The sequence below is a fragment of the Diabrotica undecimpunctata genome, chromosome 5 (assembly GCF_040954645.1).
Source record: "Diabrotica undecimpunctata isolate CICGRU chromosome 5, icDiaUnde3, whole genome shotgun sequence".
Taxonomy (NCBI): Eukaryota; Metazoa; Arthropoda; class Insecta; order Coleoptera; family Chrysomelidae; genus Diabrotica; species Diabrotica undecimpunctata.
This window is the reverse complement of record NC_092807.1, coordinates 99,425,049-99,438,752: the sequence shown is the minus strand read 5'-3', so window position 1 is coordinate 99,438,752 and position 13,704 is coordinate 99,425,049. Positions and strand designations below refer to the sequence as shown.

The 13,704-nt window shown below is 32.9% G+C and overlaps 1 protein-coding gene across 1 annotated transcript; it reads left to right on the top strand.

Annotated features, from left to right (window-relative positions):
* Positions 1-4,127: 4,127 nt before the first annotated feature.
* Positions 4,128-12,545, top strand: cold (coiled). The gene is made up of 3 exons (XM_072532333.1): positions 4,128-4,297; positions 4,360-4,658; positions 5,942-12,545. The coding sequence occupies exons 1-3, from the start codon at positions 4,240-4,242 to the stop codon at positions 6,029-6,031; spliced, it is 447 nt and encodes a 148-aa protein (XP_072388434.1). The 5' UTR covers positions 4,128-4,239; the 3' UTR covers positions 6,032-12,545.
* Positions 12,546-13,704: the final 1,159 nt, after the last annotated feature.

The window sequence follows — 13,704 nt, the reverse complement described above, 5'->3', positions numbered from 1 at the left end:
ACTTTCTGTAGTTCCGATGCTATTTGATCCAATCCCTGTGATTTATTGTTTTTGAATTTGGCTACTGCTGTTCCAATCTTGGTTATTGTTGGTGGGCACTTTTCTCTGATGTCTGCTTGGTCTAATTGTATATCCACAATACATTCAAAGTTCTCCTCTAGCCGCCATTATGACAGAAGTTTTACGTTGATGGTTTTTGCGCACAAATTGGCGCATTTATTGTACAAGAAACTGCAGCGGACACAAATTCTTGTATCGTTTCTGATATAAGAACTATATGCTTGTATGACACTGTCCATTTTTGACGTGACAACGTCTTAAATTAGGTTGTGGCTCGGAGTCACTCATGAAAAAGTGTAACGCCCGCTCACGTCTGTTACGATGAGTCACCGAACGAGAGAGAGGCCCGCCGGACCGGCGAATGCCTTGCGTCTCTCTCCCACTCAAACATGATCGGTCCGCTGCGCGCGCAGCACTAGAGAATTAGGCACGTTGAATCGGTGCGTGCTTGTGTCTCTGTCTTTCTCGAGCGTTCTTGGCGTTGGAAAACCGAGAAAGCGTCATAATACAAGTTCACACGTGTGGTTAAAGTATCGTCAGCTGTGTCTGTAGTGAAAATGTGGAGTGCTTAGATTCGTCATTTACAACAACTACAACAATAAAGGTAAATAATTGTACACTAATATTTCATTATCGTAAACTATGATTGATTGATTAATTGTTAGATTGACACAAAAGTTGAGAAACTGAGTTTATAGGTTATGTCATAGTTAAGTTTAAGTTTACATGTACAATGTTTTAGTAAACAAAATATATTTCTATAGTTAAAATTTGTGCAATTCTTATTTTCATTCAATTCCTTGTTCCTATTGTGCAATTTAATAATATTCATATCAATAAATATTCTACCGAGAAAAAGACGTTGTCACGTAAAATCTTTGCCCGTAAAACCGACTTTACAGGCAACCGATTTTTTTTGTTATATCAGAAACGACATAAGAAATGAAACAAGAAAATGCATAGTGTCATACGGCCTTTATTTAAATTTTTATTCTACTATTTTAATAAGGTATATAAAATTTTTATAGCATATTAAAATAGTAGAATATCTTTCTTTTAACTCGGATTTTTAGCAGATACCTAACGCATTTTTTCTAGACAAAGGCACCAAAACAGTTTTCTTTTTGACAATTTTAACGAGCTTTGGGCGAAAATTGGGCGGTAGCACCCTCAAAATGTTCCGCCTTTGATAGTTTGTTCCTACAGCGGCGCCTTCGGTGGATCTCTGTGTTTGTTTCTCAATAGGGATGTTCACTAATTTTTAAATATTGTTAAATTCAATAGGTTATAACATATATAAAAACATAGCAAACATAAAATTGCTTAAAAATATATATTTCTTAAGATAAATCAATTCTTAATTTCAATTCTGATGGAGGCTAGAAAAACGGCTCCTCGCAGCGAGGCTACGGTGTGTGACGTCAGCAGTCGTATCGACAACTTGTTTTGTATACGTATTTACGAAGTGTAATCAGTACTTTAAGTATTTAATCACTGATAATGAAGCCAATTAAGTGGTGTTTTGTTCCTGGGTGTCTAAATACATCTAAAAACAATTCTGAGAAGATTTTTATTACAGTTCCAAACAATTTAACACCATATTATTCACATAAAATTGTCAAACCACAAGTTTTTATATCTGTACCTCGGAGGGATACTCTACAACACTATGTCCATTTTTTCAATTTTGACAATTTTACAGACTAATAATTAACTTTTATAACTTTATTTAAAGGAATAGAGCACTAGGTACTAAACCATTTGCTGATAAAGAAAGTGACCTTTAAAAGAACACCAAGTCCATTTTTACTTAGAGGGATAAAACACCATGTGGACTTAATGTTTTGTCCCTCTACGCATGTGAATTACCGCCGCGCATATCTCTATGATGAGAGGTAGACTGTTAGTGATCTAATAATAATACTTTTGCTATTTATGGTGTGTTTACAGTGGTTTGTTACTAATAATAAGAACAATGAACCATAATTCTCGTATGAGAAAGATTCTTGAAGTACCTAGTAAAAAGTTCTGCGAATTCTTCTACTGCATTTACAGCTAAACTACCTTTTTGCTCATTATTTTTAAATTATTAAAAAACATAACATCAGAAAAGGATAATGTAGTGATTTGATACCAACCTTAGACTAGCAATATTATTAAATCTTTTACAACCAATATTATACGCCTTGTTTAATTTCAGAATTAAATAATAGGTACACCAAGCAATGAGTTTTAAATGAAGAGCATATTATTAGAGATGCCTTGAGTTGTGATAACGAAGATCAGTCTAATATAGAGAAAAGTTCTGATAAACTATTCGTAGTGGAAATGAAATAAGATATGCATTACTAAAATGGTCAGATACCGTCATTCCTGACAGTAACATAGAAGAAATCATACTACTGTCTTACAAATGTTACGGCCAGAATAAAAATGTTAGCATTAATACTTTTGTTTAAAAAAGTAAAAATTATCATCCAGAAGTTTAGCAATACCCACATGGAGGCGGACACTGTCCATGCGCTGATAGAGCGAAAGAGAAAAAACTTAATATTTCTGTTTACACGCCCTGGGACTGGCAGCAGTTAGTCAGACAAACCTCAATGAAATATACCGTACATAATATGGAACTAGAAGAATTTAAGGTCTTTGTATGATGTCAAAACATCTTAAAATCCGCCTTTGATTAATAGAAAAGAGACATTAACAAACAACAAGTTCTTCTGCCAACCTGTGTTTAACTGCAAGTTAAACAAAACAGCATTAGAACTATGTTTTTAAAAAGTAATTTTCATGACGAAAACCAGGAGATTGACCTTGTTAGGTTTCGAAGGCAACACCTTACATTGCCAAAAGATTTGCAACTGGTATCACAAAGTCCAATACTTATATCACAACAAAAGTATAACGATCTATTGGCATTACTGTCAAATGTTCCTACATTTTGCCTTGATTTTTATCAAAACTTAAAGCATACCTACTAGTAATACTAATAGTGACTATCCAGAAGGAGACTTACTCGAGGATGACTGAGTGGTTTGTACCTAAAATGCCATTTTTACATACATATTTGTATTTGTAAAGGTAAATTGTATGGTTAAATAAATTTTGTCAGTAAAAGTCAAATAGGATTGTAGTTGTTATTGAATACCCCATACTAATTCTTACAGTACAATAACTTTATTAGATGGCTACAACACCATGTCCAGTTAAAAGGATTAAAAAACACAGGAACAAATTTGTTTTTAGTTATAACAAATGTATTATGTAAATAACAATAAACAGAATGTTCTAGTAAAATATTGTTTCGATATCTTAATAAAGAGCTGCAGCAATAATACTTTTTGGTGAAAAAAAGTTTAAAACTGCTCTCCTATACAGTGGCGCACCGAGGGGGGGTTTTGGGGGTTAAGCCCCCCCCCCAGGACCCTATTCCGACACTATTACTTACACATTTTAAGGTCTCAAAATGGAGGTAACACCATAAAAAAATTTTGATGACCAACCAAAACCCCCCCCCAGAGGCAAATTCTAGGTGCGCTACTGCTCCTATAAAGTTTTAAAAATGAACATAGTGTTGATTCCTTCCGAGTTACAGATATTTGCATTTATTTTTTTTTTCTAACTTGCATAATAACTTCCTTTTCTAGTTTTTCCCTCTCTTTGTAGTAAACACCACTTATTTGGCTTCATTATCACTGCATAAATACTTAAAGAACTGGTTACACTTCGTAAATACGTATACACAACAAGTTGTCGATACGACTGCTGACGTCACACACCGTAGCCTCGCTGCGAGGAGCCGTTTTTCTAGCCTCCATCAAAATTAAAATTAAGAATTGATTTATCTTAAAAAATATATATTTTTAAACAATTTCATGTTTACTATATTTTTATATATTTTATAATCTATTGAATTTAATTGAATTTAACTATAGTTAAAAATTTGTGAACATCCCTATTGGCTTTTCATTTTCAGCAATGATAAATAGCGACAGTGTAGCGATTTTTTTATCGTCATAATTGAGATTTTCATTCTTCTCTACATGGCAACACTGCCACGAACAACGTTGACAGCAGCAGAGAACAACCGAACACAGATGAGTATAATGAGTAAATAGTAAACAATCTGTGTTGAAAGTTTTTATTTTTTAAATTTGTTTTAATATCTTTATAGCAATGACTACTATCAGTGTGGTGTTAGCTACATTTTTACTAATCACCCAGCTGAAACTAGGTAAATAATTTTTAGGTTTTACATACGTTTAAAATATGACCAAATTTTATGAATCATTTTAGGCGTATCCCTTGAATGTTATGTTTGTGATAATCAAGAAAACAATAAGGAGAAATGTGTAACTACAATTCAAACATGCAATTATGGGGAAGACGTTTGTTTAACGGAAATTAGTTGGGGTAGTACTCCATATTGGCAGCAGGGTGCTTTAAAGCAATATTACATATCAAAGCGATGTTCTTCTAAAGATAAGTGCGCGAAATTTAGAAGCAGTAATATGGGTACCTGTACCCACATTTGGTACCAGGATTGGAAATGTTCAGAGTGTTGTAAGGGCGATAGATGTAATTATTACATCATTGTAAGTATTTTTTTCATTAAAAATCACTATGATGATTCAGAGTTGGGTTAACAAAAACTATACTTTTTCATCATTGCCTTCTTTCTGTAGATTGTCAAAAATAATAGCATTCAAGTTAATTATGTTCATGTTCTTGTTTTGTTATTGTATTCTTTTAAAAGTTTATTGGGTGGAGAATATTCGAAACTCCACAATACTAGAAGGTCTCAGCAAGACTACTTAGATTATAAAAAGCCTCAAGAAGAGAAAGCTGGAGTACTTCAGACATGTAATGAGAGATCTCAAATATAGGTTTTTAAAATATTATGCAAGGGAAAATAGCAGGCAAACACAATCCAAGATAAAGAAACTGGTTGAAGAACTTGGTATGGTATTGACACAAGAATATTATTAAGGGTGGCAGTGAAAAAATTGAGATTGCTATGATGGCAATCAACATTCTGAAAGGAAATGGTACATGAAGAAGAATATTTTTGTATAACCTAATATAAAAATTAAATATTATTTATATGGTTATGGCATTAAACCACAATTTGATTGAAATAATAATTACGTTTTACATTGGTTTGCACTTTGATTTCCACTTCCAAAATCATTTTCAACAATGAATATTTTAAAAAATAATGAGATAATTTTAACCTGTTGATCTTTATTGGTTTTTGGGTCTTCCAATTTGACAGGTATCTTACTTGGCCTCAATTTTGTATTTGCCTACAAGATTAAGATACATAGTTTTATTTTGAAAATACTTAGGAACTTTTTAAAGTAGTTTTTGTACCTCAGTTGGAGATAATATACTCAGCCCAAGACCTACATCATTAGAGCAAAAAAAAATTACTTATGTTTGGATGATTCATCTTGCTGACTCAAACACGATGGTACCAAGTTTTAAATAAATCCAACAATTTGCAAGCTTAAACCTGAAAACTAGCAATTAATATTGGCAGATGGCAAATAGTAAAATTTTAACAACTGGTGTTGATAAATAATCTCTGGTTTTGTATAAAATTATAAATTAGATTATCTTTGTAACCCATAACTTTCATATATATGTTAGAAAGGTAATCAGAGGAGATTAAACTTGTTTTATATTATCTATTTTTATTTAAATGTGTATTTTAAAGTCAGATAATGTTATATTTGTGTTTGAATTCTTGTGCTTCAATGACTAACCTTACAAAAAAGAAAATTTCATAGCCTACTCTAATTATGATTTTTTTAAGGCTTGATATAAAATAAAAGAAATATATTAATAATACAAAATGATTTATTATATTTTTCAGTCTGGTTCAGCAAAGAAGAATCCTGTCAACTTACTGACACTGCTGATGGCATCCATATTATCGATTTTATTATTTACTCATCTGCATTGAGTAAAAAACAAAGATTTAATAGTACAAATGTAAAAATGTACATTATTTAACAAATGTAACACATGTACTGAGCATGCGATATTAATGTTATGCTACATAATGAGAGCTCAAAAGTACGCAAAAGTTATATTTTATAAAAGTGACCTGCAATTCGTGCAGCTGTAGTAATGTAGTTAACCAAAAAAGCACTGCCGTTAGAATCAAATATGTGGCTACATGCTGAATATAAAAGTCACATTAAGCACAAAATAATATTAAATTGTTTCTTAGTGTCAAAATGAAAATTTGAAACCATTTCTATGTTGACAATTAATTCATTTTACTTTGTATTCTGTTTTGAAATGACCAAAAAGATTTTTCGATAAAACACCAAATATATTTTTCTATTCTGGCCAGTTAAAAATTTGAGTTTTCTACCTTTTCCTTTTTGTCTAGTGTAGATATAAAATTCACATATTTTTTAACAAATTACTGAAAATATTTATGAACATTTTCATCTAGGCTTCTAAGCAGCTTTCTTCAATTTTTTGTAGATTCCTACTTAAAATGTCTTGAGCATTTTGGTATGTCTTTCATTAGTATGCTATGCTATATGCTATATTTGAAAGGTAAAGCCTCCAATTAAATTTGTTTTAATGTATGTCTTGTAGCTGACTACATTTTAATTTCATTATTAAATTTCTATAATCTCGTCTGTTTTCTAATTTCTAAGATATTCTATGAATAAGAAACTTATTTTGTCTTTACTATTACCTCTAACACTACCGTAATCTATACATTGATCATCATCATCTTTGGCTCGACAATCCTCTGTGGATCCTGGCCTGCTCTAAGATTCGTCGCAATTCTGTTCAGTTTCTGACAATGTGTTGCCATCTTCTGATCTCTAGTGTCCTTAATTCTCCGTCGGCCTCTGCTTCTTCTTCCTATAGGTGTTCCTGCCGTTAGCTTTCAAGCAATCATATTGCCCATTGCGTTCAGCCCATCTAAGTTGCTGTGATTTGGTATAATTCTAATATATACCTGAGTTGGTATAATTCGAAATTATATCTTTTGCGCCACTGTTCCTAATCGTTTATAGCTCCAAATATTTTGCGGAATATCTTACACTCAAATATTTCCAGAAGTCTTTCATCTTTCTGTATTAGAGTCCATGTTTTCGCCCCGTATGTGAGAACCGGCCTCAGCAGTAAGGTCTATTTGTAAGATTTGTTTGTCTGTTGCCCTTTTTCTTCCATGTAACCTTTTTTCTTCTCTTTTTAGGGTCCGGTATTCCTACCTTAGCTCTTGTGCATCTAGCTTATTTGTTTTTAGGTATGGTCTATTTCTGTTATCTGTTGCTTCTTGACACTCCTTATCAAACTATTTGTTTTGTTTAACTGATTTTTTTGACATTTGTCTCCTATACTCTCACAATGGTTTCAATGCGCAGAATATCAACATTAATTATGTCTTGTTTTATGTTTATTCTTCTTGATTAAATTAGTTTAGATTAGAGGTAAATTGATCAATAGAATCTATTTTAAAATATTCTTTATAATGTGACTATAGTGAATAATGAATTTTTAAAATATTCTTTATATTTCTTTTTTATAATATTCTTTAATAGTGTGACAAATATCAGTGTATTTCTGTTATATAGTCCAGTGGTATAAAAACTTCCAAATCATTAGATTTTTGAAATTTGAATCAAAAATTTCATCTAAATGACGCGCAATCAAACAATAACAAACAGTAGAAACGATAATTTTTGATAAAATTCATAAGAATAGCCAGCCATTTTAATATAAGAATTTCTATGATTTTTAATCTAAAAAGTTAAATCTTCAATTCCACTTCAATAATAAATTCTTGTACTTCTAAGTTCATTAAAAGAAGCGGAATTTGTTTCAGTACTTTTATATTGAAATAATACTACTAAAATATGTTGATTATAGTATGCTACAACTGCCTATAAACAAGTTACACATGATACCAGCGTTTTAATTTCTTCACTAGCCTACAGCAAGTACTTCACTAATGCAGTTTCTTAAACTTTGCTTCCTGCCCAGATCATATTGCCACATCAAAAGTCTTTCTTTTACTCAATAATGATTAATTTTAATGTAGAAATAATATGAAAACATTCTCTTGCGGCACAATATTAAAGTGATTTAACGAATCTCATAGAACATTCCGTCCATTGGTTGTTTTAGTTATATAATATATGTGTATTTTATCTATTTTTTCTCTGCTCTCATGTATTTTTATATTACAGCTTTAGTACTTATTTTTTAAAACAAAGGTTTGTAAATTTTTATATATATATTTTAATAATTATTGTTATAAATCAATACATTTGCCCCTTGTGGATGACAGCCTCTTTTATAAAGCCGGCTATAGATGGTTGGCATCTCTAGAGTGCTCATGACTGCGCGCGTTTTATCGATAATATATTGCAGTATAAGATAGATGTTACAATAATATAAAACCAACTTTTAGCAACTGAGAGTATTATCAAACAAGCAACATATGCTAGAAAATATGTAAATCGTTCAAATTTTTTATCGGTTTTGTCATGTAATTACTGAATAATGAGTTAATGGACTTTTATTTGTGTTATATAGGTCACGACAATGAATAAAACCGTCATTTGGGTTTGTCATTTATGAGATGCCATGTGAACTATAAGTAAAATTTTGTGTAAACGTTAACAACTAGAGCTGGTGCCATGTGAGGCATGATAACGACCACAAAGGGTTAAATGTAGGTTTAATTAGTGTGTTCTAGACTCAGTTCAACAGAGAAACGTATTTAGTATATGACTGGACTAATACGGTCGACTCTCTAACCTCATTTCTAACTTAGTACTACCGAAAAGAATTAGTAAGCATTACGACTGATGACACTACCTTCTTGTAATTTATAGTATATTGGGGGTAGAATTATTGTCAGCCTGCTCCACACATAGACCACTTAGAACGGATCCACTGCATTAGCCTTAACATCCTAACTAGAAAACAGTTATAGTTCAGTCTCTGGGGAACCAGAAAACCCAGTTCCTAGCTCCGTTAGTGTGATTAGGTGGAGCTTCGTAGGCGTACACCAGATCTATAAGTATTTTTGATTATATCATTCCTTGTAAGTATTTCCTTAGGTGGACTAAAATTTCTTTGCTTGGTTCATTTATTTTACCTAAACATTTCGGTACCACTTTGGGGCTGATCTCACGTGATTCCAGTGCTGTATCGTTGCTTGAATATCGGATATTTTGATAATATCTTGTCTTCGATATGTTTTACCCAAGTTTATCTGGTTTGTCCCAAGTTTTACATCTTCCAATAGCATGACTTTCCGTCTGGAAGATGCTTTGCATTTACCCTATACTTTCCGAGTTTTTAGTTCTGGGGCTTATTCCCGTTCTTAACGCTAGTTTTAAAGTTGTCCGTGTACCACTTGATGTCATTTTTGTTTAGTTCATTAATTGGAGTCTTGGTCACATTCATTTTTGCAGCTTAACTTTGTAGTATTCCTCCACAAAGTTATACTTTGTCATATCGATTAAAGGCGTGTTCCAATACTGACTTATTAAAGTTAAATCGAGAATTGCGTCTTAATGATTTCTTCTTTAGTCATCCTGTATATGATCTTTGTTTGCACGCTCTCCACTATGGTGTGTACGGTAATAGGTAGTAGTAAAAGGAGTAGGTGTAACCCCTTAAAAAAGCGTGTAGTTCGGCTAAAAGTCCGAAAATTTGTCAACACGATCAGTTTAACTTGGTTCTAACCACATCCCTCCTCTACCCACTCACAGGTGACACATGAGAACGATTGTATCGTCTCATAGAGGTGATACTTCGGATTATCCACTTTAAGTAGGTGTAGGTATCATCTAAATCTGCTTTATTCAGTAACTATGCCGACCTTTAGGAAGTATTTCCTACAATATAAGAAGAGTTCAGCTGTAAGATTTGGAACGCCTCGCTACGTGAAGCCTTATCTATCTCACCTTATTAGTGGTGTAATTTTAAAATGACTTTAATTTAGTTTAATCACAAGCTACATCACAGGAAATGACTGGAATTCCTGTAATATAGTCCGCGAGTGATCACTTTTGTCTCATATTGACACAGAAAGAACAGAGATACAGCAACTACGATAATTCTCATTTTTTATGTACGCCCTTTTCCGTGGAATTCTTAACGTGTCTATAATTAGTAGTTTAAATTAAGTGTGCAGTTTATAATAAAATATTCAGTTTTAGAAAAGTTCTACCTCTATACTACTTAGCAAATTTCACTCTGAGATACGCAAAGAACGGCCACCTATAATAGTTATTTGTTTATGTTTTCTTATCATCAGTAGCTCGACAACCCTTTCTGGGTCCTGGCTTGTTCTAGGATTTTCCGCTATTCTGTTCTGTTCCTTGCTTTGTTTTTCCAGTTGGTAATCTTAAGTGTTTTCAGATCTTGTTCCACTTGTTCCATGTATCTAAGTTTGGGTCTTCCCTTTGACCTTCTTCCTACTGGTGTTTGTCTCATAATATGTTTTGGTGTTTCAGTCTCCAACATTCGTTCAACATGGCCCATCCAGCGCAGACGTCCGATCTTTATGGATGTTATGATCTCGGGTTCGTTGTATGCTGTGTACAGTTCAAAGTTATATCTTCTGCGCCATGTTTTCTTATACAAAGTTAAATTCATTTAATAGATTTTTATATCAATAATTATGTGTTAAAAGAATGATACATATTTAAGAATGTAATAAATAAATTAAAACATCAGGTATATTTGAAAGTTTCTTCTTCTTCCTTTGCCCTATCCGTTTCGGACGTTGGCTATTAACAAGGCTATTTTGACTTTGTTTACGGCACCTCTGAACAGTTCGGTCGATGTTAGTCCGAACCATTGTCGCAGGTTATGCATCCATGAGTGTCGTCTTCTTCCCGGTCCCCTCCTACTGTCAATTCTTCCTTGGACTATTAACTGTAGCAGCCGGTACTTAGTATGCCTCATGACATGTCCGAAGTACTCAAGCTTCCATTTCTTTACGGTGAAGATTATTTCTTTGCTTTTGCCTATTCTCTGCATTACTTCCACGTTAGTGATGTGGTCTGTCCAGGATATCCGAAGAATACGGCGATATATCCACAGCTCAAAGGATTCTAGTTTCTTCAGGGTGGCTTTCGTTGTGGTCCATGCCTCTGCTCCATAGAACAAGACCGGGAAGACATAACACTTGACCAGTCTTAATTTTAGTTCCATTGAGATTTTGCTTGTGAACCACTTTTTCATATTGTTGAACGCGTTTCGCGCTTTTTCAATTCGTGATCTTATTTCTGTTGACTGGTCCCATTTTGTGTTGACTGTGGTTCCAAGGTATGTGTATGTCTCCACTTGTTCTATTTTTCGGTTGTTTAATGTCAATTGCATCGGAGGTTGTTGTGTTCTGCTGATGAGCATGCATTTTTTGGTTGTATTGAGTTCTAAACCATATTCTTGACTTGCTGTGTGTATGCTTTGCATGAGTCTTTGAAGCTCGTTGCAGTCATTTGCGATAATAACTGTGTCGTCAGCATATCTAATATTATTGATTACCTCTCCGTTTACTTTGATACCCTCCGAAACTTCTCCCAGTGCTTCTCTGAAGATTTGTTCAGAGTATATATTGAACAGGAGCGGCGAGAGGACGCATCCCTGTCGTACACCCTTCTTAATATCTATCTTCCCACTGTGTAAGTTGCCCATCTTTATCTCAGCACTTTGGTTCCAATAGAGACTGGTTATTATGCGCAGATCCTTGCCATCAATATGCATCTTCCTGAGCATTTCCATGAGTTTATCATGTTTGACCTTGTCAAACGCCTTTGAAAGTTTAAAGGATTATAAATATTATGTTTATATGGGGTTAAACCACAATCATTGTTTGTAATGAAAATCACATTTTTAACTAACTAATGTTTGACGCTTCGATTTCCATTCTGGGAATCGTTTTCAAAAAAGATTATTATACAAATTTTGGGAAATGTGTAACCAAAGGATTTGTTATCAGCGCATTCAACCTTGAAAGTGAATGAATTTTGCTAGTCTGTACTTATATTTAAGAGTGTCAATGTTTTCAATCAAATCAAAATAAACAGTTTACTTATTTTTATAAGAAGTGCTAAGAAATAAAGCAATATTATTTTTAATTATTTATCTGCGAACATCTAGAAACACTAATTTAACCTTTATTTTTGAGTTCGACTGGAATATATATTGTTTTAATATTTTAGCTGTACGATGTTTTTAAATAGGTATATTCTGTTATTTTATGAGTCTTATCAGTCTTAGTACCGACTCCGTCCAAAAGATCTGGTTAAAAATCAGTTCTATATTATGAACTTAGTAAATTTTATATTTTAATGAGAGAACAATGCTATTTGTAGTTTTAAGACAACTTGGTATTTTGGTTATATTGTAAATATACATTTCAGTGCCTTATATTGATTTTTAAAGATTTGTAAATTTTATAAAATAAAAAATTGTTCTTACGATGTAGTTTTTATATTGAACCTCCACATGAAATTGAATGAAGTCAATTTACGGTTTTATAAACGTTTTTTGTAGAAATTAACCGAGGTAAGACAATAATATATTTGCTCTCTAACGCCCAACATTCTTTCCAGTCGCATCAAAAATTTTAATTCGGATTTGGATCAACCGTCAGATTTAGGTGTATCCAAGACGACTACAAATATCGCAGATATTCAAAGACAACAACCAAATTAGCAAATCTAATCCGGAAGAACTTATAAAGAAAGGCAATAGTATATTTAAACTAGTAACTATGATCCAAACACTTCCAAACGGGGAACGGGCATATTTCCGCTAAATTATTGACCAATCAGTTTACTGAATGCTATTAGCAAAATCCCAGAAAATCATAAACCTAAGACTACAACAAGATCTAAAGAAGAATTGATAGCAAGTGGATCGTCTTCTGGAGGCGAAGATTTTGTATCGTCTAAAGTTGTGTACCTACCTATACCGGGTGATGAATTGCCAAAGAGGTCATAGGAAACTCAATTCCGTAATTATTTTACATCCAAAGTCATAAGAATCTATTTGTAAAGGACTGAAATGTGTATCGAAAACAAATGTTGAAATTGTTCTACGAATTAAACGTTACTCCAAAATTTTGCAAAAATATACTTTTTCAGGCCACCCCTTAAAGTCAGGCCACACGCGGTACAAGGATGTCTATGACATGTTGCGTTTGGTCATATTGATAATTCTGATATAGTCGGTTCGCTAATCCCAGTCCGGACTGTCTAGTGAATTTAGTAATTATTTTTTTGGAAAGTTAGTTACTTTTTGACAGACTAGAAGTGGCTGGAACAGAGATATGTAAGAGAGGGCCTCTCTTACATATCTCTGGGCTGGAACATACTATACTATACAACCAAGCACACGTCCTCATAGCATATTTCTTCGACCTTTTTTTCAAACATACTAATATTCTATTATTCTTATCAGAAACTAATTTTGGACGACCCAGGATTTTACCTTTTTTATCTAACGTACTTTATTATATAACATACTATTGAGCACGTTTTGTAATTATGTATCATTTAAAATATTGCTTATTCAGCATTATTATTATCACTTTTGATAATATACAACTTTAATATAACGATTATAACACGATCATGT

Excerpts from the sequence above, each read along its gene's own strand:
- cold (XM_072532333.1), top strand. The coding sequence starts at position 4,240 with ATGACTACTATCAGTGTGGTGTTAGCTACATTTTTACTAATCACCCAG. Across the intron at positions 4,298-4,359 it reads AATCACCCAGCTGAAACTAG|GCGTATCCCTTGAATGTTAT; the intron begins GTAAATAATTTT and ends GAATCATTTTAG. Across the intron at positions 4,659-5,941 it reads GATGTAATTATTACATCATT|TCTGGTTCAGCAAAGAAGAA; the intron begins GTAAGTATTTTT and ends TATATTTTTCAG.